Raw genomic sequence first — 27,234 nt, forward strand, 5'->3', positions numbered from 1 at the left:
CTATATGTAGCAGGTTGACACACAGTCAATTTGCTAAGTATATATAATACTCTACTACTCTTTATGATCACGCAATATAATAAAACATAAACCTTGAAATGTTTTTGATAATACATACTGTAGCCTACGTCATATTGCACCGCTTTCGAACAGTCTTAAACCTATAAGAGTACATTGTTGCATGTAAAAATTAGGACTCATTCTTCATGTTAATACTACTTTACTAAATGGGACCAAGTTTAAAAAAGGGTGAAAAGCCACACAGGAAAGATTTTTTAAACTTTGTCCGCTTTTTACGTTTTGAAACGTTTTTTGGTAGATATTAATTCTTTTTTGAGGTAAAAAAATATTGCTAGCTAAGTGGTTCTTTGTAGCCATGCGAGGTGAACTAGTTGGATATCCATATTTCATGTTAATGGTGCTTTGTAGCCCTGCGGGGCAAACTAGTTGGATATCCATATTTCGGGTGAGTGGTTTTTGAAGCTCCGAGGGCAAACTAGTTGGATATCCATATTTCATGGTTAGCGGTTCTTTGTAGCCCTCAAGGGCAAACTAGTTGGATATCCATATTTCATGGTTAGTGGTTTTAACGACCCGTAAACACCCCAATCAGCTGCATACCGCATCCAGCTATTTTATTTATCAAAATACTAGTTTTTTAATGCTATGGGGTTAACAGAATTATTAAAAAAATTAATAGCTGAACCCAATAGTTCAGCCAAGGACTGGAAACGACATATTGATGACTTTATATAGAGTGTATTCAATAAACCCAAGGCGGAACGAGAGTTGCTAAGTAACCGCTATCCGAACCATAAACACACATGCATGATCAGACAACGAGTATTCAATTTCCTCATAGCATCCCACGTTGTTCACACGTCAGTCGAATTTGGCGGTGTTGGTTTGTTAGCCCTCCAAGTTATAACATCGTTCACTTTGTGTTGAACATTGTATGTCTCGCTGTAATAACATAAAGATCAGTCTGATCAGTGTGATATCACAGAGCAGACCCTTGAGAGGGCACTTGGCTCATTTGCATGGCAGTCGGACTCTCCATTGTATTTGATCATTTGTGTATGGAGTGCAATGGCGACCCGTCATTGTATTTGTTCATGTGTGTATGGAGAGCCACTCTTGGAGCCCATGGGACTTAGGCTAGGTCCTCAGGTAGAGTCAGGCGCTGTATGTACTAGAAACGCCCATTTTTGATTCTCTATGTTCATTCAATGTTAGCATTAAATTTGTATTGCCAGGCGGCCCCGCGTAATGGAAAAACCTGAATTTGTTACATAAAAAGAAATGAAAATTAAAAAGGCAAGGTTCCACCTGATGAGTAGGGGAGACCGGGGCAAGTCCGCCCTCGGGGCAAGTCCGCCCACCCCATGTTTCTGATCTTGTGACTCCTGGAAAAGTACAATGATGATGTAATTAGCTGGCACACGTCATAGCTAAGTACCCAAGAAAACAAGACAGTCCGAAACATCTCGCCACGGAAATTATCGTCAAAAAACGTTTTTGAGTGAAGGAAGTTTACATTTTTTAAATTAGCAATATTGTAATAATCTCAAGACCTTTCAGAGACGGTTTTCGTTCTTATATTTATTTGGAAGGTGAACGTTTTGCCCAACATAATATGCAATTAAAAGATCGACATGTTGTGTTTAGTAGGTATAAGACGAGGTAAAGAAAAAAAGTACCGTTGGGGCAAGTCCGCCCTGTATGTGAAGGGGCAAGTCCGCCCTGTGTTTTCCCCAGGCGGACTCCCGGCGGATTCGCCAATATTGATAATAATACATTTAAGAAGGGTAAAACTACATGCAAGCATATTTGTTAAAGTTAAGTGGTATCAGTATTACTCATACCACCGTTTATGCCCTAAAACCATAAATGCCGAAGTTTTTTTAAAGATTTTTGCTCATTTTGGACACCTACATTTATTAGCTTACATTATACCCCTCCAATAAATTTAGTAGACTCTTTGGAAGAGAGTGAGTGCCTAATATACCCTTTATTAAACGTTTGCATCAAATTTATAATTGTTTTGTAATATTATAACCTTTTCTTTTTAGCAGGGCGAACTTACCCCACCATAGGGGCGGACTTGCCCCAGCACGGGGCAAGTCCGCCCTGTCATCGTGATTTTTATTTTCCCTTCTCCTACCGTTACTGAAAGCTCAATGTCCTTACAAATGTGGTAGTATTTAGCTATAGTAGGCAGCTTTAAAATGTAAAAACTGTAGCCTTCGAACATGAGAATTGCCCTCTGTAGGCGAGATTAAAGAAAATAGGGCGGACACGCCCCGGTCTACATATTAAATGGGTGTAGAATTTTTTTTCAAATATATATATGAATTTAGACAAACATACGGGATATAATGAACCTTTGACATGACGCCATGATGACATGATTTTATTAGTCGTTTTATATATCACCTATACCGTGTATCATAATACCAGTATTTGTAATTTTATATTATATAGAACTAATATTTTGCATCATATATGCGCAGTTTATATGCACAGACGATTACTAATCTTAACGACTTCAAAATAACATGTTACAAAGCAGGTAATAGGTGCTGGCCTTGTCCTATTGTACTTGTTCATTTGTGTATGGAAAGCTCACTGACCTGTTAATAGAGGTCAATGGAATAGCTTCTTTATGGGGCACCTCTCCATCGGTTTCAGGGCGCAGTTCATTGAACTCAGCAGGATTCTATTGCAAGTGCTTTTATATTATTACAAAACGGATCGTGGTTATTGCTTTGACAAACCTAATAAATAATTCATACCAGGGATGAATAAATCCAGGGGTGCGGACATTTCATTGGTCGCAAAAACCACGGGATTCGATACAAGTTTATGTTGTAAATGAATGCGTGAATAAGAGTGTCATCCCCTTGGCGCGATATTTGATTTCTGAATATACTCAAGTTGCCGTTGAAAATGCCTAAAATCATCAAGATATTGCAATACTGTCTAAAGTGATGTAAAATTGTGGCAAATTTGTATGATTTATCGCACATAATTTCTGCGTGAGCGTGGAGAATCATTTACATAGGATTTTGGAGAAAAATGTGATAATTTTAGGGAAATATAGAATGGCGGAAGAAAGAAATAAAACATTTTCCTGGAATGTGTAGACCATACTCTTTCTGTTCCTATTGATTTCTATACTGAAATAATTCTTAAAATGAAGTTGTTGGATGATTTTAGTTGGCATTTCTAGAACGTAAACATGTAGGCAGATAGTAGAGAGGGCACTCTATTCACGAGATTTCTTTTCCAATGCCAAAATAGCACGAATTTTGGTGGGTTGCGAGTGAAGAGTGTCCGCACTATCGATGGACTACGTAACTGATCAATAGGTTTTTGTAAATGAGCTAGTATTAGTGGGTAAGCTGTACATCTCTTTTGCATTGTTAAGACAATCACGCTAGGTTTTTCGATCAACGTACTATGCGTGTTTGGTCAAGCGAGGATAATTTGTAAAGCAGCAAGTAATGGTGAGGATGTTGCCCCTTTTAACTACTTCTGACTTTTGATTTAGCCCAAAATGAATCAATAAAATCGTGTATAAGATATTTGTGGGGATATTTGGGCGCTATTACAACAATTTAAATAAATGGGCACTTCTGGGTTGGATATATTATAGACTCTATAGAATTTAAGTATGATATATTTTCGATGGTAAATATATTTTCACTTTCAAAGTTTGTAGTTTTCATAATTGCAATTTCTTAATATTATATAAAAGGTGAGAATAAGACTATAAATGTAAGAGTATGGGATAATTTTGATTGTTAATAAATGCGAAACGCAGGCGGTAGACATCAGCAATATTAGGGATTGACGCGATTCTTTCAGTAGCTTTTATGAATAGAATACAATAGTGGATACAATAAGCGGATACAATAGCGGAACAATAGAGCTCTCTTACGGGCAAATAAACCTCGTCGCGTTTTGCTAAATTTCACTTCTTCTTTTTCATGAACTAACCGTTATTTTTTAAAACTTGTGGCAAAACTTCGACCGAAGTTTTTAATTTATTTATAGCATGACTGATTTTTAGGAATTGTTTTTATGAACTCCAACTGGTAGTGGGGGATCAGAGCTAGCTAGGTTAAGAGTGGTATTAAAAGCAATGTGCAAACTTATACCGAAACTTACTCATTCCATACAATCAGCTACTGCAAACAACTACACACCCTGGGGATGAGAGTAGGAGGACCAGAAGTGGCGCAGCGGCTGTATCGGTACATTACTGATGAAATCTTCCACACGGAAGATAAAACATCTAAAATATGAGTAAATTTCTGGACTTGTACAACAGAATCTGTTATTTTAAAACTCATTCATTATAAATATTGTTTATGATTAGGTGACAGAGATAGATGGTGCCCTGTGCCAGGATTTTTTTACGGTTCTCAACCTCAGTCAATTCTATGGTGAGGATCACCTGCTGAATGTGCACAGCTTTTCTGTGCTACGCAGTCTCTTACACGCAACTCTATGTAGAGATCCTGATAGCATCGCCACATCTCAGGTAAGAAAATAATGGGTTTTGTGTCAGAGGGTGTCCAGACTGTCCTCCATCCATCACAAAAAGAATCAATGGAAAGTAGGCTAAATAAGCATAGCATGCATATACCGTAAAACCCCGTCTACAAGCATATATAGTGTTTTTTTTTTTATAAAAGCTTAATTAATTCGAAAGCAAGCGTTAATATACCAATACAATAGATCGGTCTTAATATAATACTTGTTTGTATATTCTTGGATCCGTAATTTATTTGCTCAAACTCCATAATGGCGACTGAATTAATGTAGCTTTCATCAGAAGCACACTATATGCTTGTAGACAGGATTTTACGGTAGTTTTTTGCCAAATGCTTGAGAGACAACCTTTTTCACTTGGCCTTATAACGTATGCCTACGTAAGCGCTAAAGTGGAAGCTTCCTGCCTTTGCCATCAATGCCTACTTTATTTGATTTTTTTTTGACACTTACAGAAGTTTTGATACAATTCAGTTTGTCACTGCATTGACTGCATTGTTTGGTGGATTTGTTTGTTTATTTGGTTGCTCTGTGCAGCGATACACTTGGGTCCTGATGGGACCAGGCCCAAACTAAATGCTCAAGCCAGGCTAAAAAGCATATTTAGCATGTTGGCCTGTATGGAAAGTAAAATGAGAAGCAGTTTTGAAAATAGTGATTAAGGAAAAGAAGGCCACTGGTCAAAAGAAATGGCAGATTGTGACTAAAAAGTTAATGATACATGTATATACTCTATGATCATGGATTCAATTACCATGTACCCTTTCCCTAACATTGGGCAAATCCCAGGCGGTGATGGAAGCGATATCGCCAATTTTGAGGTCGCCATTGGATTAACACATAATCATGAAATCTTCACAAACAATTCTAAATTTGTTTTGTGGTGTCAAAGCAAAATTATCTTACTCTAAAACCGTTGGGGTTCGACAAAGTACCCCACTGCAAGTATGTTAATTTTCCATTTGTAATCGCTAACCATGTATTTTGAATGGGGCTGTCAGCCCTGTATCTTCGCCAGCCTCGTACGTCACATGTTGCGCTTCCTATGCCGCCTGGCAAATCCAGTTAAAATTCATACACCCCCTATGCAACACATGACCTTGATCTTCCACACAGGGGATGTAGATTTCAAATGGACACACACATTCGAGCAACCCAATTTGAAATTCACACTCACTCTGTGGAAGATTAAGGACATGGGCTGTATGGATGTCAACTGGAATAGCCCATTGCATGCATTAGCAGAATCCCATTATAGAATCCTCTTCATTTTTGATTGGTTACAGGATAGGGCTGAGTCACCTTCAGACAGCGCAGTGAGTTTCCTACTCAAAGCCCAAGAAGCCTTGATAGAGAAAGCATGTGAATACTGCCTTAGGGTTATAGACCAGTGTGAAAGAAGTAAGTACAGGGCAAAAATGTTTTGATGATGAGAACTCTTGTTTCCAGAAGTATAGCATTGTTTGAATACACTTCTACTCATACTCTACCATCACTAAGAGTACCACCACCACCACCACCCATGAAACAGAGAATAAAGGTATTGATTTAGCTGCTGTTGTGTATCTACTGTCATTTGTAATACAAGCGAGATTATTATTGAAAGTGCAACAAGGTGAAACTGAGTTGTTTTCTCCAAAAATAATCCTGTCATTTACAGTACAACATAATAAGTATCTTCACTTCCAGAATTCCCTTAGGGATGAAATCAAAACTTGACCGGTGATTGACCGCTGGTTCAGTCCGGTTCTGTCCGGTTTCCATTGTTTAGAACAATAGGAACCAGACGGAACTGGCAGTCAACCGCCGGTCGAGTTTTGATTCCATCCCTTAAAGCCATAATGTACGATCTTGTAATATGAAATTAGTTAATTTTTTTTCAGACCTGATTTTTTGGCAAATTTGCAATGTTTACACATGTCCCAACTTACACCTAAATGAAATCAGCCAAATTTGTTGTGTTTGTTGGTCAACAGAGCAATTATGACTTTATGTCTGCCTTTTGATCTCCATTTTAAACAACCAAAATAGCCAGTGAGGTTTCTTTCACTTTCCCTTGTTATTTAAGCTTAAAATGGACAGAAAGCCTTTCCGGCAATTATTACTAATATTATGTCAGCATTTTGGGTAAAGAATAACAAAAGTAAAATTTGATGGAAATCATACATTATGGCTTTAATTAGTATGTAGTACATTTTTATTATGATTGTTTTTTTTAAAATAATCTTTTCTAATCCACATGGCATTCATATTATGCATTGAATTCATAATTATACATGTATTTTTGTTTTTAATTTTTTGCTAATTTATTTTCCATCTTTCCTTATTAAAGCTTATATAAGCAAAGACTCCTGGGAAACAACAGGTAAAATATGCACTAAGACTGTTTGCTTGAATCTTCAATGCTGTGTGTGTTTTTACTAATTTGACAGTTGGTTGTGGTTTATTGCATTTTTAGCGGAGTTTTTCCTTCTGTTCCTTTTTGTATGTTTGTTTATGTTTTTATTATACCTGGTGTTAAATCATATTAGGGCATCTGGAAAAGCCTAATGTGGTGTTAGAGACAGAAAAGGTGAAATTGTCATCCGATAACAACCACCACAATTTTTGGTACAATACAAAGAAGTGGTTCAACATAATTTGGGATTTGTCACTATGGAAAAATCATGACAATGTAATCTTAACAACTTCATATGATTTAAGCTTGGTTCTCCAGTAGACCAGAATTCTAACATGATATGGTACCATGTATGTATAATATCTTGTACTAACCCTAAAGCTGGTTTCATACTTTCTGCCGCTTGCCGCTGAGCGGCATGACGCTTCATCATGCCGCTTGTACTTTTCTGCAAGCGGAGCGGCACACCGCTAAGCGGCAGCGGCATGACTCTGAAAGCTACTCTTGCCGCTCAGCACCGCTCCAAAATCGTATTTTGTTCTCATACGTCAGAGCGGCACCGCTCCGAGTTGACTTGAATTCAACTCCCAGCGGTGCTGCCGCCGATTTTGGAGCGGTGCTGAGCGGCAAAGCGGTGGAGTAATCGATATATCGGCTTGCCGCTGGTCACCGCTAAGCGTTTTTAGTGAGATTGCGCGGTGAAGTAAAATCATCTTCAGAGCGGCAAAGCGGCAAGCGGCAGGAAAGTATGAAACCAGCATAACGGCTATAAATCCTACACAATCCTACAGCACAAGCTACTGCCCATGCATGCATGTATCCCACAGCCGGTGATGCGATGACACAATCAACCGAAGTCATATATATGCGCACAGATTTGTCGGCCAGGCCAGCGAAACACCCATGGCTACCGTTTGCCAATAGTCTTGGCACATGTGAGGTCTGGGGTTCGAATCCTGGTGGACACAACCAACTTTGTTGTTCATCTTCTCTCTTTATTCCTTCCTTCTTTCCTCTCTATTCACCAAAAAGCACAATGGGTGTTATGGCTAACAATGATTTTAATATGTGAAATATAATTACAAAAAAGTAAATCTTCAGGTATTGTAAATATCTTCACATATATCGAATATCTTTGTGAACTTTATTCAAGAATTTTTCCAAATGCACCACATCTTTATCACAATGCATATTAATTTTCTTGCTAATTACCATTGATTGTGTTAATTCTTTGTTGGAACCTTTCTTTGTGCAACAATAAATAACTCTTTTATGACGTCACCCTCATAACAAAATTGCCTAAGTCATTCTTACATGTTACTCAATTGCAATTTTGATTTTCTGAGTAATAAACCCAAATTGGTCAAATTTGCAGCCACATCAACTTGTGGAATACATCTCTTTTGATGTTATACTTCATTGTATTAATGCTCTGCATGCTATCCATGCGTTTCAATGATGGAAAAAGTTTTGAAATATTTTCTCAAAATATCAAGGGCTATCATAAGAACTACTGAATCAATACTAGGCTTGTTTGTACTCATTTTAATGCATTTTCCATGCTGATTCCAAATATGGTCACGAAAATGTATATTTCTGACATTTTTGAATTTTTAAAAAATTTTTGAAACTTGTTGGCTGCAGTCGACACCCGCGTAAAGAGAGTTAAGAGACACATCCAAGGAGAACAAATTATTGGTGTATTACTCAACAGAGTCAAAATCGCAAAGTAACATGGAAAATGACTTAGGCAATTTTGTTATGAGGCTGATGATGTGTAGCTTGCTTCTTGAAAAATGTCTGTGATATGCTGTCTGTTCAGCAGTGTTGTAGCTAGTCACCTGGCCAGTGTGAACTTTCTTCTTGTGTTGTGTAAGTAATGGCTATATGTACTAGCATATGGTGATTTCTGTTTAAAAAGTCATATCTAAGAATCCAGTAAGACAGTCATATGTGACCCGTCACATCGAAACACGGCAGTTGTCGTCAAAAATGAACTTGTAGATTTCTTTACGAAATTAGAGGACTGTTTTTAAGCTTTAAAATGGCACCTCTTCCATTTATGTCACATGTAGAATGGCGATTTTATGTGACAAATACAGTTCAAATTTCTTATTAGTTTCTTTATTTTTCGGGGCATATTTTCTTCATTATCTTTAAATGTGGGTTTCCGACAACTGCCGTGTTTCGATGTGATGGGTCACAATTATGTTAATTGTCAATGATTCCATAAATTTAACACAAGTCATATTTCTTTGAATCAATTACTAGGGCCAGCTCGAAGCCAAGACCTGGACTTAGTTTATGCTGTAAGTACATGTATTGTTGACTTCAATAGACATTCATAACCTCGTTAATATACGCAGCAAGTGCGATCCAATCATAGATAATAACTTTTAAATACATGGACGCAAATGCAGGTCATTGAAAAAGTATAATGACCGCGTCTCGTGACGTAGCTAAAAGTACGCTCCACAAGTGACCACAATACCCTCAAAACAACTGATGCGCAGTCATTAACCTCTAATTCAAAGATGGTTGCTGTGGACTCCCAATTGTCCTGCACCTCTTAGATATTATACATGTCTATTGCGCTAATCCAATGGATAACCCCATTTGAAATTCACACTCCCTGTGTGGAAGATTAAAGTCATGTCTTCCATGGGGTGTGTATGGATTTCAACTAAATTCATAACCGCATTAATATACGCGATACATGCGATCCAATCATTTATATTTATTTGGCATAACGCAAACGCTGAACGCGGTCACTAACAAACAACAGTGGACCTCCGCGCTGTCAGCGTAAATATTAGTAACCTCCGCGTGCGCCGTGTTGTGCGTCGAACAAATTGCGAGAGCGCTGTATGGCCGCCGTATTTGGATTGCGCCCTACCATATTTGCACAGATTGTGATACGCACTTCTGTTATTGATCGTTCTGTTTTAGCCTAATCTATATTTGAAAAGCAAAATGTAAAAATTGTTTATTTTTGAGCCAAATTGTGTGATATTTTGTAAAGTGAAGAGATGAAAGTGACAGTTATGAATGAGGTTTATAACTTTGCATCGGTAATATGTCGGGCATTGTGAAAAATCCAAACATTTTGCCTTGGGACTTCGGGATATTCCTCAGTTCCAAAGGCAAAATGTTTAGATTTTTCACAATGCCCTCCAAATAACGGATGCGCAGTTATTAACCTCTAAATAGCCCATTTCATGCGATCAACGAGGTAGACCCAAAGAGTACCAACTCCACCATCATGTTTGCGTGCGCTGGAGAGCAAATAATGCATACGCGCCTGGCAATCTTCCATTCAAAGTGTGTGGTTGTATGCATTCTACATATAATATTGAGCCAAGAATGTGCACTAATCGCTGAGTGCATAAATCATTGTAATGCTCAAGCTAAGGCCAAAAAAAAATTGTTTGTTTGTCCACGTCCGACCGACCGTGTACTCTGGTCCCGACCGTGTCTTTTTTTTTTTTTTTTTAAATTTGCGTTGAATGTGCTAGTAAAACAGTGGTTAGTATAAATTTAAAGAAAGAAAATGTAAATAAAATGAACAGTATAACATGCAGAACCATCTCAAGAGTTAAACCAGTAAAGTGCTGTGTGTTTTGACTTATTTACCAGTCTTCAAATTGTCAGTTTCAAGTGCAATATCTGTAAAAAAAAAATCAAAAAAAAAATCAGACCTACCGACGCAACTGTTTCATAAGCCTCTATGGACAAACAAAAAATTTTTTGGGGGGCCTAAAAGATGCAAATTACCATTTCCAGTTGGAGGGCCATTCAACTTTGACGCGCTATTATTAAACTGTACACTATGAATACGCACACAACGAAAATTTAAATTCGCTTGGTTTGGGTTGCAGTTTTAAAAGCTTCCAAAATTCTCACTACAACTCCTAATAGTTATATATTTTATATAACTACAAGAAAGGCTTTCAACATTCCATATATGTTCACAAAAAATACCGTAACTTTGCAAGGAATATGATATGGGCACATAAACACAAATTTTTGTCATGAATTGAGATAAAAGAGTAAGAAAACTGCGTTATTTTAAAAATGGTGCGAGTTCATAAATCAGGAATTTGCATATGATTCATAACCTCATTAATATACGCAGCAAGTGCGATCCAATCACAGATAATAACTTTTAAATACGCGGACGCAAATGCAGATCATTGAAAAAGTATAATGACCGCGTCTCGTGGCGTAGCTAAAAATACGCTCTACAATGACCGCGTTACGTGACGTGTTACGCGTTCGAACAATTTATGCGGACGCTGGCCGCCGTATTTGGACATTGCGTGCTAGTGTGATTGGTCGCTAGCGGTATTTCCTCAATGGGTTATTCGATTTTTTACAGGGAAAACGACAGATAAAGTTAAAATTGTGTTCTGTTTTCAAATTAAAAGAAGAAAATGTGACGTAAATTGAATTAAAAAAGTGAAAAGTGACGGTTATGAATGAGGTTAATGACTTTGCATCGGTTATTTTTCGGGTATTGTGAAATATCTAAACATTGTGCTTTGGAACCTCGGGATATTCCGAGGTCCAAAGCACAATGTTTAGATATTTCACAATACCCGAAAAATAACCGATGCAAAGTCATTATAACCTTTGGTTGGTTAAGACAAAAACCTGCCGGGATGAAAAGGGTATTTTACAAGACGGAAAAATACCAGTATTCATTAGGCCATGCGACAACAACATTGAGAAGGTTCATGCGAGCAGTGTTAAACTGCGCGCCGCGTATTTCACTGAACGCAGATGAACGACGCGCTTGGGCGCAACAAAAAAGTCGTGCTTGTGTACTCGCTCATGGTGTCAAGTCACGCTGGTATTGTTATGAAGTTGTTTACTTAATTTTCGTCGATGGGCCTAACCTGGGTAACCAATTTAAACCATTATAACAACTTAGAATTTTAAGTTCAAAATTTGAAACAAAGACTAATCGATAGATAAAGGTTGAAATTACTTGCCTGGCTAAAATTTAGAATGATTAAAGCGTTAAGACAGAAAATATCCGGGTTAGAAGTCCTTAGCAGCGAAAATAAATTTGAAGGTAAAGCAAAGGCAAAAATCACGAATTCTAACGACAAAAGTAGACAAAATGGAAATCAAGTAGAGAATTGTGAAGATATTTTCAATTCAAGTTATTTGCAAATTGCCCAAGATGATTGGCTTCACATAATACGGTACATTTCGAATCGAAATTTTCCGTGGGAAAGGTAAAAAAGCATACCCAAGAGTGTGACGGTCATTTTTGCAAAGGTCGCGTACGTTAATAATTTGACCTTTAAGTGAAAACGTGCATGATGGCCCTCCGACTGTTTCTACGGAGTTGTGTCCAAGTTGACCTGTCGACCTACTTTCGTTATTTGACAAATATTTTCAGAACATCCAACATGTAATCCTGTCACCCTGGCCCACAAAGACACATGGACATCAGATTTTGCACCCAAATTGATGCGCAAATATTTTCTTGAGTCTGGCACTTTTTGAAAGTTATGTTTTTAGTTTTTCAGCTGGTAAACTATGAAGGATTCAGTCAATGTGTTGACCCTAAATTTTTGTAACCAGGGACACTTTGACACCCTCCCAAAAAAGGCAGCACCAAGGGCACATGTCCTCCCTGCCCCTATCGCTACACCACTGTTAAAGAATGGCAATGGGCTACATGTGACCAAGACACATAACCTCTGAAGGGGCAAAGCCTGGTCATTGAGAATTTTGTCACAATTAGAAGGGATGAAGTATCTAGAAAGGGCTCAGGCTGACTTAATAGAAATTGTTATTCTTTTTTTGTCCAAATCTTACTTGGAAGATATTTTTCTGATATAATATGTCATGATGTGACCTGCCTGAGACTTTGTCTGGTGTGTAAATGTGCTGAAAATAATTCAAGGACAATGTGTTAACTTTGTGTATCTGAAAATCTCAAGAACTATTAAAAAAGTCTTAAGAAATAATAATTCCTGGCTCTGATGGTTACCTTACATTTAGGCTGACTAGGGCACTGCGTCATCATCCCTATATCTTCATGTCAAAAATTGCCGTGATAGTACCATGAATCCTCTCATTTTTCAAAAGCTACGCATGGCGATTTTGTTCGAGATAGGCCGAGCGACTCGGGCTAAGCATACCATTTACATGATATGAGATACCATAGCCCTGCCATAGAGCCTGCCGCTTAGTTTCTATTCTACAATTTGCGCATGATCAGTACCACATATAGTGTTACTATTATAGAAAATTCTATTTGTTTTCAGGAAAAACGCAGGTTTTGTTTCCAGTACACTAACTCGAAAAGCAATACACTAATTAGCGGGGCCTTGCTGTTTGCTGTGGATATCTTTAACTGCATTTTATAAGAAAAAATTGTGATATTTTCAACTGTTTGAGAAATGAATTATACAAAGGAACCTGTGTAAAACCCAGGTGCTGTATCTATAATACAATGTACATTTATCGACTTTCTTTATCTGCGTCAATAATAGAATATCGATTCAATCGAATTGAATACATGTCTCCATTTTGAGTTTGTACTACACCTCTGAGCGATACAGCGATCGATTTCTTGCCAATCAGATACGGTAGGTCTCCTTTTCTTGCGTTCGGTGAAATACCAATCGCCGTTCGGTGAAATACCAATCGCCCGTCGCGTCGCTCACCAACGGAGTATTAAGTTTATATTTATAACACTGGCTGTTGACACTGTGTAGGGTACTGCATTCTCTGAATGATGGTAAATGGCTTATATGGCGTATCTTGCAAAGTGTGCTGAGGCCTGTGGTTTTATGCCTGCATTTAGCGCACTACTATAAATCACTGCACTGACTTTTAAAAACAATTAATGCTCCCATTTTAACCTAAAATGTTTTTTATACTTTTCATTTTTAACAGTGTTTAATTGAAGCCATCTCAACATTAGATGTCCTATGTAGCATTGATTCAGGTTTGGTGCCTAAACTGTTTCCATCCATCAAGAGAGTATGTACACGCATCACAGAAGAGGGCGCTAGTCAACCTAGAGTTATGCTCAGTTTACTTCAATTCTTTATCAATCACAGTAAGTTGTTTTAAAGTTACAAGGAGGGCAACCCCCCTCCCCATGAGAAGTCTTACCCTCCTCTTCCCCCATGGGATATTGGCTGACTTGATATCTATATAAATAAAAGGAAGTCGCTAAATCTTGTGCGCGAATAGACTCAGAGATGATTTCACTTTCAGCTCTGATTTATTGGTACATTGATCGGGTACATATTGCCATTAAACCATCTGAGGTTCATTTTTGCAAAAATTGGTGGTAACTAAGAGAATAACATAAAAACTGTCGTGTTGCTATGCAAAATCGATCGCAGTGGCATTGTGGGTAATAAGGACAGTGTGAACCGCGTAATAATATTTCCATTAAAAAACCATATGCAGAGCAACATTGCCCCGTTTTCTGCCAACTGCGAGGTGGCCAAGAAATGATTCAGGCTATCTAGATGCACAACAGCGCATAATTTAATAATGATCTTACAAGCTTTTCGTCCCTCACGCAGATCTACGCGCCCATTTACCGCCACTGCATCAAGGTTGGCAGCCAAGAAATTAAGGCTACGACGCGTGAATCAGGTCTTTGCGTCATCACTAAGGTAACATAGGAAACAGTGGTCTGGTAGTCTAGAGTGGTGATAGTGCCTGCGTGGAGACCCGGGGTGCAGACAGTCAGTGTACAATTTCATTATTTATTCTAGGCCTATGAATCGTCTGGAGATTGAGGAATATATAGGCCTACGGGAAATGCATTGCACTTTATTTGGTTGAAAACGGTCAACAAATATGGTTAAAACCAGAATTTTTTTCCCGCGCCTTTTTATTGTCAAAACTCAGTGGTAGCGCGTACCGTAACTAACTTGCAGCGCGTTGGTGTTAGTGCGTTGGCGTACAAGGGATGTGACTTCACGCACGGGTCGCATATGCATAGGCCAACTTTCCGTGCCAGAGAAATAGAAAAGAAAAGAAAGTAGGACAAAACTGAAAAGGTAGGCCTACTATGGATGGGTTATGGGTACAGGGTTGTGGATTAGAGTAAATAAATAAATAAATCTATATAAATAAAAGGAAGACGCATATGCATAGGCCAACTTTCCGTACCAGAAAAGAAAAGAAAGTAGGACAAAAAGGGGTAATGGGTTTGGTTAAGAGATTACCAAAATGATAAAAATCGTAAGGATACGGGAGGCAGGAAGGAACCTAAAAATGAAAGAACAAATAAATAAATAAATAATTCATGAAAAAGGAAGCTAAAATAATGAGAACAGAATTAAATACAAACGGAAATCACAAGCTATAACTTATAAGCAGGAAATATGAAAATGGGAACAAAATAATAGAAAAAAAAAAAAACCTAAAGCTAAAAGGACAAATCTAAGTAAGGGTAGATTTATAAAATAATGCATATGAACGGGTTTCAATAAATAAATAACATGGGAACGGAAAATCACAAGCTAAGCAGCATATATCTATTGGAACAAAATAGATTTATGTAGAAGAAACTAAAAAGAAAGAAAGAATAAAATGAATAAAAAAGAAAAGAAAGGGAAGACAAAAAAGATACGGGTATTATACAGGTTACTAAATGAAACGGGAGAAAAATAAAGAAGGAAAGAAAGAAACTAATCAGGAAACGTAAGAAAAAAAAGCTAAAATTAAAAACTAATCAGAAAATATAAGAAAAATGAAGCCAAAATAATGAAAACAGAATTAAATATATTAACATAAATAACGGAAACCACAAGCTAAGCAGCATAAAAAAGAAGCTAAAAGGGAAACGTAATAAAGGACAGATTTAGAAAATAATGGGAATGCGGTTAGGCCTAAATAAATAAATAACATGGAAACGGAAAATCCCAAGCTAAATAGCAATTTTTTAATGGGAACAAACTAGACCCATGTAGAAGAAACTGAAAAGAAAGAAAGAAGCTAAATGGAAATGCAAGAAGGAACAGGTTTAGAAAAATAAAATTTACCTTTTCAATGATTCTACCTTTTCAGTAATTCCTCCTGTTTTAGTGATCGCTCCCATTTACTCATCTAGCGGGGACCAGCATAAGCGCTTGGTATCCCGCTAGTTAAAATATTTCTGCCTTTTTGTACTTTTTATTCGATTTTGACCATTTTCTTCAAATTTTGCATTTAGAAAGTTACCTTGCCCCCCCCCTTTGCCCTCCCTCTGACAATGTCCTGGCTATGTTACTCTTTTACCACATGTATCCACCCACCAATGCTAGCCAGCAGTAATTTATATAATTTGTACACAGCTTAGCACTGGTTACATGCTCAAAGTACTGTACCATGATGACAACCCAACTCCTAAACCACCGCTCATCGTCCTGACACCGCTTCGCAGAATGGCTGTCCCTTGCTCAGATTGATGCGAGCGCCATGTTAATGAGCGACTTACCCAGAGCTTTTTGTTTCCTTCAAGGTCACTGATCTGCGCCGACCAACGTTTTGACGCATAATCGGCCAATCAGATTATCGGTCTGTTGCTATGATTGTCAGACGATTGATACATCCAATCAGAACCCCATTTTTGTATTTACGCTTTGCACGCTCTCAAAATGTTAACAACTGCCGTTCTTCTCTGCCAAAAACTGTAATCAGTATTTTAAATTGTGTCACAGAAGGGTGGTTTTGGACATTTAAATGGGTGTAAGTACCAAGCAGTGGTGTAGCCAGGATTTTTTCAGAGGGGTACCAGGGAGCAAAAGTGACTTCCAGGGGGGCAAATGTAACAAAAATGGCCTAAAATGAAAAATATCACAGCAGGCAGGATCCCATGATCCCAAAATGTGGCACCCCTTGGCTGTGATATAGATACGAGGGTTAAGAAATTGCAACCTTGCAAAATTTTACCTATTTACTCTTCAGTCAAGTTAGCTCAATCGATAAGGCATTCGACTATGGTGCGAGAGGTTGTGGGTTTGAACCGTGGCCGTGCCTGTTACGCTCCTGTGAAAAAATTGAGTTAGCTTGAAATTCCCCTGGACAAGGAACTTACTGATTGTCTCGTTGTAACCCGTACAAAACTCGGGGAGCTGATCCTGGTTGGGAAAGTTAGTTGTGGAATGTCTAGGGTGTGTGCTCTTGTAGCAGCAAAGTTCCTGATTTGTTGTTAAAAATGGTTTATGGAATGATATGGGGCCGTAGTTGTCAGCGACAATCTGTAAAGTGTGCTGAGGCTTGTGGATCAACGTCTAGGCATTGTGCCTGTCTGTATAGCGCACTATAAATCACTGCGCTTTTTTTTCATTGCAGGTAATTCAGTGGTCCATGACCCCCAACTATCCTATCATCAATTCTTTGGTCCTCTACTTGGCAGTTACTATGACAACCAGTGCGTTGCTATGGATACGATTATCTTTTGTCGTGATAACTTGGAACACCTGTGTGAAAATTCTACCATGGAAAGATACTTCCCTAATTTGTTGAAGGTAAATCTCAATGACATTGAAACTTTTTTGTTTAACGATTAATTATTTAATTAATATGTATCAAAATAATAACAAATTTTACTTGCAGGTGGATGACCCGATTGGGCTATTCCAGGGTGAAATTCACACACCCCCTGTCGAAGACACGACGTTAATCTTCCACACAGGAGGGTGAATTTCAAATTGAAATCTACACCTTCTGTGTGGGAGATCAGAGAAGATGAGAAGATAAAGGTCATGTCTTCCAGTTTATAATACTATCAATATTTGTGGGTTTTTTTCAATTTAAAATTATTGATAAGAATGAAGAACACATCAGTACTGAGAAACAAATAACATTTATTAAGTTGGCTTCATTTAGTCTTACCACTTGCAAGGAAATCTACATTTAGGGATTCAATCATGTTTCACCGTTGCTCATCACCGTTTAACAACGATGCGGCGCGTCGTCTGCGTGGTTTACTTTCGCAAGGGCAGCTTTAGCTGCCCGGCGAAGTAAACCACGCAGACGCAGGACGCAAGTTGTTAAATGGTGATGAACAATGGTGAAACATGATTGAATCCCTTTTCGAAAAGAAGCTATAGATCGTATAATTCGCGATTATTTCACAGGGAAATGTCAGTTAATCATTGTCACTAAGCCTTACAAAAACTTCGATGATTTCTCTCTTAATATCATCAATAAAACTACAGAATAAAACGGCAAAATTTAGCCGCTATCTGAAAATACTGAATTCAACTTGTAAGCTTGCATACGCACAAAGGTTCCAGGTATGACGAATTTTACGCGCTCTCATGTAACACGTAGTCTCCCTCGCGTTCGCGTATACGCTACAGTAAAAGTGTGGATTCATCACGGATTAACAACGGTTGGCTCCTGTACAAAGGTATAGGAGGAGTTGTTGAATTGAAATTTACACCCCGAATTGTTTCGGAGATTAAGATCATGTCTTCCATCATAGACCATCTAAATACAGATGGTCTATGCTTCCATAGGGGTGTATGGATTTCAACTGGAATAGCACATTGACAGCCTCATCCCCCATTGTACCCCATCAAATTCAAATTTTTGCATCTGAAGAAAGCTAATTTTTCTCAATGCAAATAAAATTATAGGCATCAGAGATGGTTTATTTAAATGGTATGAACAAGAAAGTGGCAGCCTAATCTTCCATGGTGGTGTACCACCTGTACTGATCTTTAGGCCATTGTTGTTGTTGTTGTTGTAACTAAATTCCCTCCTTCAAAGGAGCGCCATGTATATATATTTTTTAATTTGTATCTTTCTTCAGATGCCAAAATTTGAATTTGATGGGGTAGGATGAGGTAGACTTCTATGTAGTCCACTTGCCCATTGTGAAAACTCTGGCTATTACGTTTACATAAAACTCTGATTTGCATTAATTTGTAAACATAGATTTTCCACGTCTAATCTTACCATACTTACCATGTCTGTTTGCCAACTTCCCAAGTATAGACCTACTTTACTTTTACTGTCACTAACTAAACTGAGCTCAAAAAGAAACTGATAATTTTTTACAACTTGTGAATCACAAGGTCATATCTTAAAATACTGTCAATCAAAATGAACCAAAATTACACACAGGATTACCTTAATACTCTACTCAAAACACATGTCAGTAACCATGTAGTTGTCCAACTGACACAACAGCAAAATGCACTGTTATGGGACAGCTTCCTGGACTTCCTTCACTTTCACAGCCCAACATCTGGTACCCAGGACAAAAAATCTGTGAGAATGCACACAAGATCCTTGCACAGATGATAAGACCGTGCTGCTTTCTGCTTTTCATACACTTTTTTCATGAAACAGGACTGGGCTGGGTCCAGGAAGCTGTTCCATGTCAGTGCATTTTGCTGTTGTGTCAGTTGGATAACTACTTGGTTACTGACATGTGTTAAGAGTGGAGTATTGAAGTAAATCTGTGTGTAATTTGGTTCAATTTGATGGACAGGATTTCAAGATATGACCTTGTGAAAAATTATAAGTTTCTTTTTGAGCTCAGTTTATATAAACCTTTTTTATGACCATTTATTGAATACTTTACTTGTGATAAACATCTGTATAATTTCGAGTTCAACTGCCAAAATGTGCTCATCATGATTCCAGTTGTAATCCACACACCCTTGGCATACATTTAGATATTTTGCTAGAGCAATTATTTAATTAGAAATTTGGAATTGGATTGTGTTAGTAATAGGCCTCAATGTATTAAAAAGTGGCTCAAAAATACAATAAAGTCATCGAGTGGGTTACTACATAGCCTTTTTACTAAAAAAAAGGGGGCAAACTGCTTAGGTCGTCCAAAGGAAAAGACCTAATGGCATCAAAATGACTTACAAAGCTGTGTTATGAGAATTATGATTAATTTAAATCTGGTCAACCAGACATACCTATTTTGACGGACGAACCGACGTTGCGACTGAAACCTTCAGTCTTCAGCTGGGTTGTGATGCAAATGACCTTGAGTACGGACACTTCCGGTATTGATGACAATCGACGAGGAATGTCCTTTATGATCCTGTCCCAGCCGTGTGATAGTTTGGCCCGGACACCGCCACATGCGGTTGAGGGATGGTTGCTCAGCCCTCACCCAGATTGCCTCTTTCACTCCACGCTCAAACCAACGATGCTCGCGATCTAGGATTCGGACATCCTTGGTGTCAAAATGGTGTCCGGTGGCTTTCAAATGTAAGAACACTGATGAGTCGTTTCCACTTGAGCTGGCTCTGCGATGTTGTAACATGCGATTGTGAAGAGGTTAGGCGGTTTCTCCTATGTAAGAGTCTTGACAGGCTTGCTCTTCAGAACAGCGGACCCCGTATACCACTCCACTGATCCTCCCCTTGGGCTGTTTGTCCTTGGGATGCACTAAGGACTGGCGGATCGTGTTCGTGGGTTTAAAGTGGGTGCATCCCAAGGACAAACAGCCCAAGGGGAAGATCAGTGGAGTGGTATACGGGGTCCGCTGTTCTGAAGAGCAAGCCTGTCAAGACTCTTACATAGGAGAAACTGCCCAACCTCTTCACAATCGCATGTTACAACATCGCAGAGCCAGCTCAAGTGGAAACGACTCATCAGAGTGGGGGGTGGGGTGGAGTGGGGGCGAGCAGAGCAGGGAGGAGTTTATTCCGTTTATTTTGATTTTTCCACGTTGATCATAGGCCTACTGCTAAAACAGTGAGAGGGGGAGAAGGGTAAAGGAAATACAACATCCAATATAATTCAGATATCCACATAATTCAAAAGATGGCACAGGTGAGAGTTGGGGAGGGGGAGACAGACAGACTAGAAAGAAGAAAGCGAGAGGAGAAGAGGCAGGGGCCTTTTTTTTAAATGTCATAGTAATATGGACCATAATGACACCAAATTTGCGTTCGGACCTGATGTAGGCCTATCAAATGACTGACATGAGTAAGATTGCCCACTTGAGACGCCAGTGTTGCATATAATTGACTTATCCAACCTTTATTGACAGACATAAGTGTGATTGACAGCACCTATTATTACCTCTTCAAATGAGAAGCATGATGCCCCAAACGTACCAATGAAGTCAACTTACACACCATCCTACTTTATCCCTTCCGTTTTCGTTTCTGAACAATAGAGCTCCCGAAACAGAAAAGATGAAACGAGGGTTGGTACCTATGTGATGTTGCAGTCATGGCTGAAGTGAAGTGATTCTGTGATGTCACTGCATATTGACAGTAGTACTTTGACACTGTGATATAGATAGTGGTGGTGTTAATTTCATTTCACAACACAAAATGTTTACTCCATCCTGATTGCTCTGTGCCCAGAGAAGTGGTTTAAAATTTCAATTATAGTCAATCGCCTAAATTGATAATAAAGTACCTGTAGTAGTGTGATCACTTAAAAGCCATGTGTCACAATATATATTAATCATATACCCATATAGCTTTTAAACTAAAGTCTGCACAAAAAGTAACGTAGCTGTTGTTTATATGCCAATATAGCTTCAGAACTAATAGTTGTTTCCACAATATTTCTGCATAGAAAGAAGGATGATGTTTTTTACGCGCATTTTGATACCCAATTTGTCAAATGTCGTTCATTTATTAACAACACAGTAGTGCCTTTGAAGGAAAATACCAAAATTTAAAAGTTGCAGTTTACAGCGATCAATGGTTATTTCGAAAGCATTGTGGCACATAAAACACTCCATTATCTTCGCGCTGACTTCAAATCAATACAAATAGCTGCAACTTTTACATTCGGGTATTTCTCTTTAAACACACTGCTGTGTTGTTTATATTGAACAAAACTGGACAAACGAGGTATCAAAATGCGCGTAAATAAATCATCTTTCTTTCAATGATGAATTTTTGTGTGTATATAGGTGTATTTATAATACAGCTGCGTTACTTTTTGTGCAGTCTTTATATTCTGTAGCCGCAATATGCAGCAATGTGATACAGAAGAAATGCTGACTTGGGAATATCCCACTTTATTATCTTGCGTGAAATCAGGGTGGGGGTGTAGGATGTGTATGTATATATGTTATCAATTTGGTTCAAGTTTCGTAAAATAGATGCAATTCCAAAATTATCATTACTAAGGAATTCATATTTGGTAGCAAAATGATCATTGGATAGAGGGCATATAATACCCCAAAGTATGTTGGGGTCAAAGGTCATTTAGGGGTCAAAAAGGTCATTTAGGGGTCAAAAAGGTCATTTAGGTGTTAAATTCCAAATAGCTGTGATTTGGCTCACATGTTGTGGATATACATATAAACCCAACAAGGAGAAGATTATGTTAAAAGCAAAACTGAGGTCATTTGAGGTCAAAGTTTTTGTAGGGGTCAAATTTCAAAATTGCTCCGATAAAGCTCAATATTAACTAAATCGTGAATAATTAATTCAGGCGAGACTTCAGCAGCTCTTGGTATATTTATGATAATGGTGATGAGAAAAGTCAACCACCTTGGGTTTTGGAAATGTTAAGCTAGACCCACAACAACACTGAGTGTTATCACAATAATACTTAGTGTTAACACAATAACACTCCATATTATCACAACAACACTCAGTATTATCACAACACCATCGAGTGTTATTACAACAACACCCAGTGTTATCACATCTAATTTGATATCGAAACTCAACTCCAATGCTGGAAGATAAACCTGTGGACAGGATGGTGTTCATTTTCATTAAAGGACATATCTATTGCAAAAATAAGTTTTACTCCATTCGAAGAAAATAATTATTACATTACAAGTTGACACTTTTTTTATTCGCATTTCTCCTGAAAAAAGAGAAATTGTGTTTGTAAAATGGTGCCTCGTACACAAATGTATGGTCCTTCCCCCGTTCGAAGCAAAATTGATTTCCATGGCAGGAGACTGGTGACGTCACAGTAAATGAAGAGTCACTCATGTTACATACACATGAGCCCTGGATATGAGCTCTTTTGACATTCAGTCATGTGTATAATATGTGACCTTGTACCACGAGAAATCGGGAAGGTACAAACAAAAGGCCATTGAAATTGTTTATTTGCATAATAAATATAATATGGATATATACATCAAGCTCAGATTCTAAGCTGTACGTTAAAATTGGTCCAAAATATTTTTTATTGTTTAGTCCAAATATTTCTCAACAACTTGATTTACATATGAATTGTAATATCACAATTTACTAATATAAATAAAAACCGGCTGATTTTATCCATGTTTAAGCAATATATATGACCTTTAAGTAAAAAGAAGCTATATCATGTGTCTCAATTTTAGAAGTGATATGGCCTTCTGGGGCTTCATGTGTATCACCAGCGGAAGTTAAACTTCATCTCAGTCAAAGTAATTGGACTGTATTGAAAAGTGATACTTTTGTTTTAAAGAAGAAAACAAAACATGCAATTAGGATAAACCTCACAAGTGTTTTCACATATGGAATAGTAACAAAATGTCAAATTTGATGGTGTTTTAGTTTCACAGGGGACGTAAACACTTTTCACTTTTTCACTAATGTTACAAATAACAACATGAAATATACTTTAAAAAAAGTAAATATGTTGAATTATTTACATGTTACTAATAACGTCATGAAATAGACTTAAATATAAATATGTTGGATTATTTACACATTACAAATAACATCATGAAATAGAGTCGAAAACCAAATATGTTGAATTATTTACATGTTACAAATAACATCATGAAATAGACTTAAAAAGTAAATATGTTGAATTATTTACATGTTACAAATAACATCATGAAATATAGTTGAAAACCAAATATGTCGAATTATTTACATGTTACAAATAACATCATGAAATAGACTTAAAAAATAAATATGTTGAATTATTTACATGTTACAAATAACATCATGAAATATAGTTGAAAACCAAATATGTTGGATTATTTACACATTACAAATAACATCATGAAATAGACTTAAAAAGTAAATATGTTGTATTATTTACATGTTACAAATAACAACATGAAATAGACTTAAAAAATAAATATGTTGAATTATTTACATGTTACAAATAACATCATGAAATATAGTTGAAAACCAAATATGTTGGATTATTTACACATTACAAATAACATCATGAAATAGACTTAAAAACCAAATATGTTGTATTATTTACATGTTACTAATGCTATCATGAAATAGAGTTGAAAAGTAAATATGTTGGATTATTTACATGTTACTAATAGTATCATGAAATAGAGTTGAAAAGTAAATATGCTGGATTATTTACTTGTTACAAATAACATGAAATAGATATAAAAAGTAAATATGTTGGATTATTTACATGTTACAAATAACAACATGAAATAGACTTAAAAAGTAAATATGTTGGATTATTTACATGTTACAAATAACATGAAATAGACTTAAAAAGTAAATATGTTGAATTATTTACATGTTACAAATAACATCATGAAATAGACTTAAGTAAATATGGTGAATTATTTACATGTTACAAATAACAACATGAAATAGACTTAAAAAGTAAATGTTGAATTATTTACATGTTACAAATAACAACATGAAATAGACTTAAAAAATAAATATGTTGGATTATTTACATGTTACAAATAACAACATGAAATAGACTTAAAAATTAAATATGTTGAATTATTTACATGTTACAAATAACATCATGAAATAGACTTAAAAAGTAAATATGTTGGATTATTTACATGTTATAAATAATAACATGAAATAGACTTAAAAAGTAAATATATTGAATTATTTACATGCTACAAATAACATCATGACATAGACTTAAAAAGTAAATATGTTAGATTATTTACATGTTACAAACAATATCATGAAAATAATAGACTTTAAAAATATGTTGGATTATTTGCATGTTGCAAACAGCAACATGAAATATTGATGTTAAAAAGTAATTTTACAAATAGTAACATAAAATTTAATTTTTCAAAGTAAAAATGTTGAATTATTAACAAGTTTAATATAATAATAATAAGCTTAATATGATTACAAAAGTTCACTTACAAAATGTAAAATTGTGTGAATAGTACAACCATAAAATTAGGGCTATAACGCGATTTCAGGTTTGAAATAATTAACATGTGCCCAAGTTTGGTTTTGGTAGTGATGTGCCACTGAGAATTTGAAAGTGGACATATCACTATATACCAATTTTTCAAGACATTTGGACACATCCATATACCAAAAGGACACATTTAACCTAAATTGTCTTAGCATTTACAAATTTTCTCCAAAATTTTGACGATTAAATTTCAAAAATTTTGGCTAGATTAAGGCAAAATTTGATTATTTTCTGAAAAAAATGAGAACATTTTGAAAAAAGGACCTATCCATATTCCAAAAATTGGCCTAGAAAAAAGGGGTCATTGTTATACTAAAAGACTGAAAATGTTACCCATGTTTGCAGCACGTCCCAGTATGGTCATTTGTTTGGAGTACCCCCCACCCTCAAGAACATGTGTTCACCATGGCCTCAAATTTGCTGTTTCTTCATTTCCTTTCCCTACCAATTGCCATCATTTCGGTGTTCTATTCTCGACCGCTATGTTTACAACATGAACAGTTTACTTTATCAAATAAATATCCAGCAAAGGTATACAAAAATGGATTGAGGGTAGAATTGATTGGGAGTACAAAGGTTGCTATCCAGGCATATGCTGTAGGGCTTACTTCTACTGCACCAGCCTGGACAAGAATTGATAGTATCCCAATGGGTATCCAGCAACAAAGGTCTGTGAGGACAAGAAGAGACATTTTCATAGCCATTCGCATTTCTACAGTTGATCTTTGTGATCGTCCAGAGGCTCTGGTTATTTTTCTAGCAGTAATAAAAATGGATATGTAACAGAAAGCCACTACTAAGAAACAGACAAAGTTGAGACCGGTGAACATGGCAATGGACAAAGTACATGGACACCTTACTCTGAGTAAGTGTATTCTTCAACTTATGTTCTGCATATATGGAGTGATAATTAGGGTCCTGTACAATTCTAAGCTATTAGCAATAAAGAGCGCCGCCAGCGGTTTGCGATGTAATAATTGTGATGTATCATGGGAAAAGGTAACATCCAAGTCCGCGCACTAATCTGAATATTACCATGCTATTACATAGGAACACGTGACAATATTTTTTAGTTTGTCAAAATAAAGGTGTTACACGCGAATCGATACTCAATAATACTTAATAATGTGATTTGAAATGTGCACAATTAATTTTTTTTCTTTCGATTTTCGTGTAATACCGTTATATTTACAAACTAAAATATATTGTCATGTGTTCCTATGTAATAGCATGGTAATATTCGATATGCTGACTTGATGTCGACCTTTTCCCATGATACATCGATTTTTCCCATGATACATCACGCGGTGTCCTTATTGCTGTAATAGCGAGAATTGTTGCATTATATATTTTTAATCTAGAAAAAGGTAGGCCGACACAGATCTCTGAAATTGAATACAAGTCGGAATCTGTTCCTGATAATGCATACACAGTGATACTGAAACTGATGGCTACTGACCAAAGGATGGCTGATAGTGAACGAGCTAATGTTAAACCCATCCGCCGTCTTCCAAGTGTGTACTTGACCCCCAGAAACCTGTCTATGCTTATTAGGGTTATGAAGAAAGCTGAAGCCTCACTTGATAATACAGATAAGGCTCCGGCAAACCTGCACAGTACACTCGATCGCCAAAATTCAGAATTTGATGGAAAATAATCTGTGTAATATGTATCTACTGAAAGCAAAATGATCAGATAAATAGACATTGTGAAATCAGATATTGAGAGGTTTGCGATCAGAAGAAATTGGACCTTATTACTCTGTTGTCTGTGTCTGAATTTGATGTAAAGAGCAGATACATTTCCAAGAATTCCAAAGATGCTCATAAACCACATAACAATTCGAAGGGAGTCTACGGTCAGTAAACGCTGGCATGTGAGGAATGGAGAAGATGGCTCATCACTTTCACACTGGACAGATGATGCATAACAACATATTTCATGTCTAGTGACCCACAATGTATAGCTGTTTCATTTAATCCAGCAAATACTGCACTCTCTACCCACAGGAGTGGATTTTCTCTCAAGTTGATTTGCTGTAAAGAGGTACACCTTGATAATATTGGAATTTGATTGAAATCATTTTCGGAAAGGTTCAAAAATTGTAGATGTGTTTGGCTGTAAAAAATGTTTCCCGGAAGAGAATGAAACCGATTATGATCCAGTTTTAGAGTCTTAAGTTTGGTTTGATT

At 36.9% G+C, this 27,234-nt stretch overlaps 1 protein-coding gene across 2 annotated transcripts in view; it reads left to right on the forward strand.

Moving 5' to 3' along the window:
- LOC140150707 (AP-5 complex subunit zeta-1-like) overlaps positions 1-27,234 on the forward strand; it is a 62,605-nt gene that overhangs the window by 7,834 nt on the left and 27,537 nt on the right. Inside the window, exons 5-10 of one of the 2 annotated variants that reach the window (XM_072172794.1) lie at positions 4,385-4,549; positions 5,847-5,961; positions 6,893-6,925; positions 9,230-9,267; positions 13,877-14,042; positions 17,282-17,457. In XM_072172794.1, the coding sequence (XP_072028895.1) occupies positions 4,385-4,549; positions 5,847-5,961; positions 6,893-6,925; positions 9,230-9,267; positions 13,877-14,042; positions 17,282-17,457 (693 nt within the window). The remainder of the gene's footprint in view (positions 1-4,384; positions 4,550-5,846; positions 5,962-6,892; positions 6,926-9,229; positions 9,268-13,876; positions 14,043-17,281; positions 17,458-27,234) is intronic. The other variant, XM_072172795.1, reaches the window with a different exon arrangement.

Source organism: Amphiura filiformis, chromosome 4 (assembly GCF_039555335.1).
Source record: "Amphiura filiformis chromosome 4, Afil_fr2py, whole genome shotgun sequence".
In the NCBI taxonomy this organism is placed as follows: Eukaryota; Metazoa; Echinodermata; class Ophiuroidea; order Amphilepidida; family Amphiuridae; genus Amphiura; species Amphiura filiformis.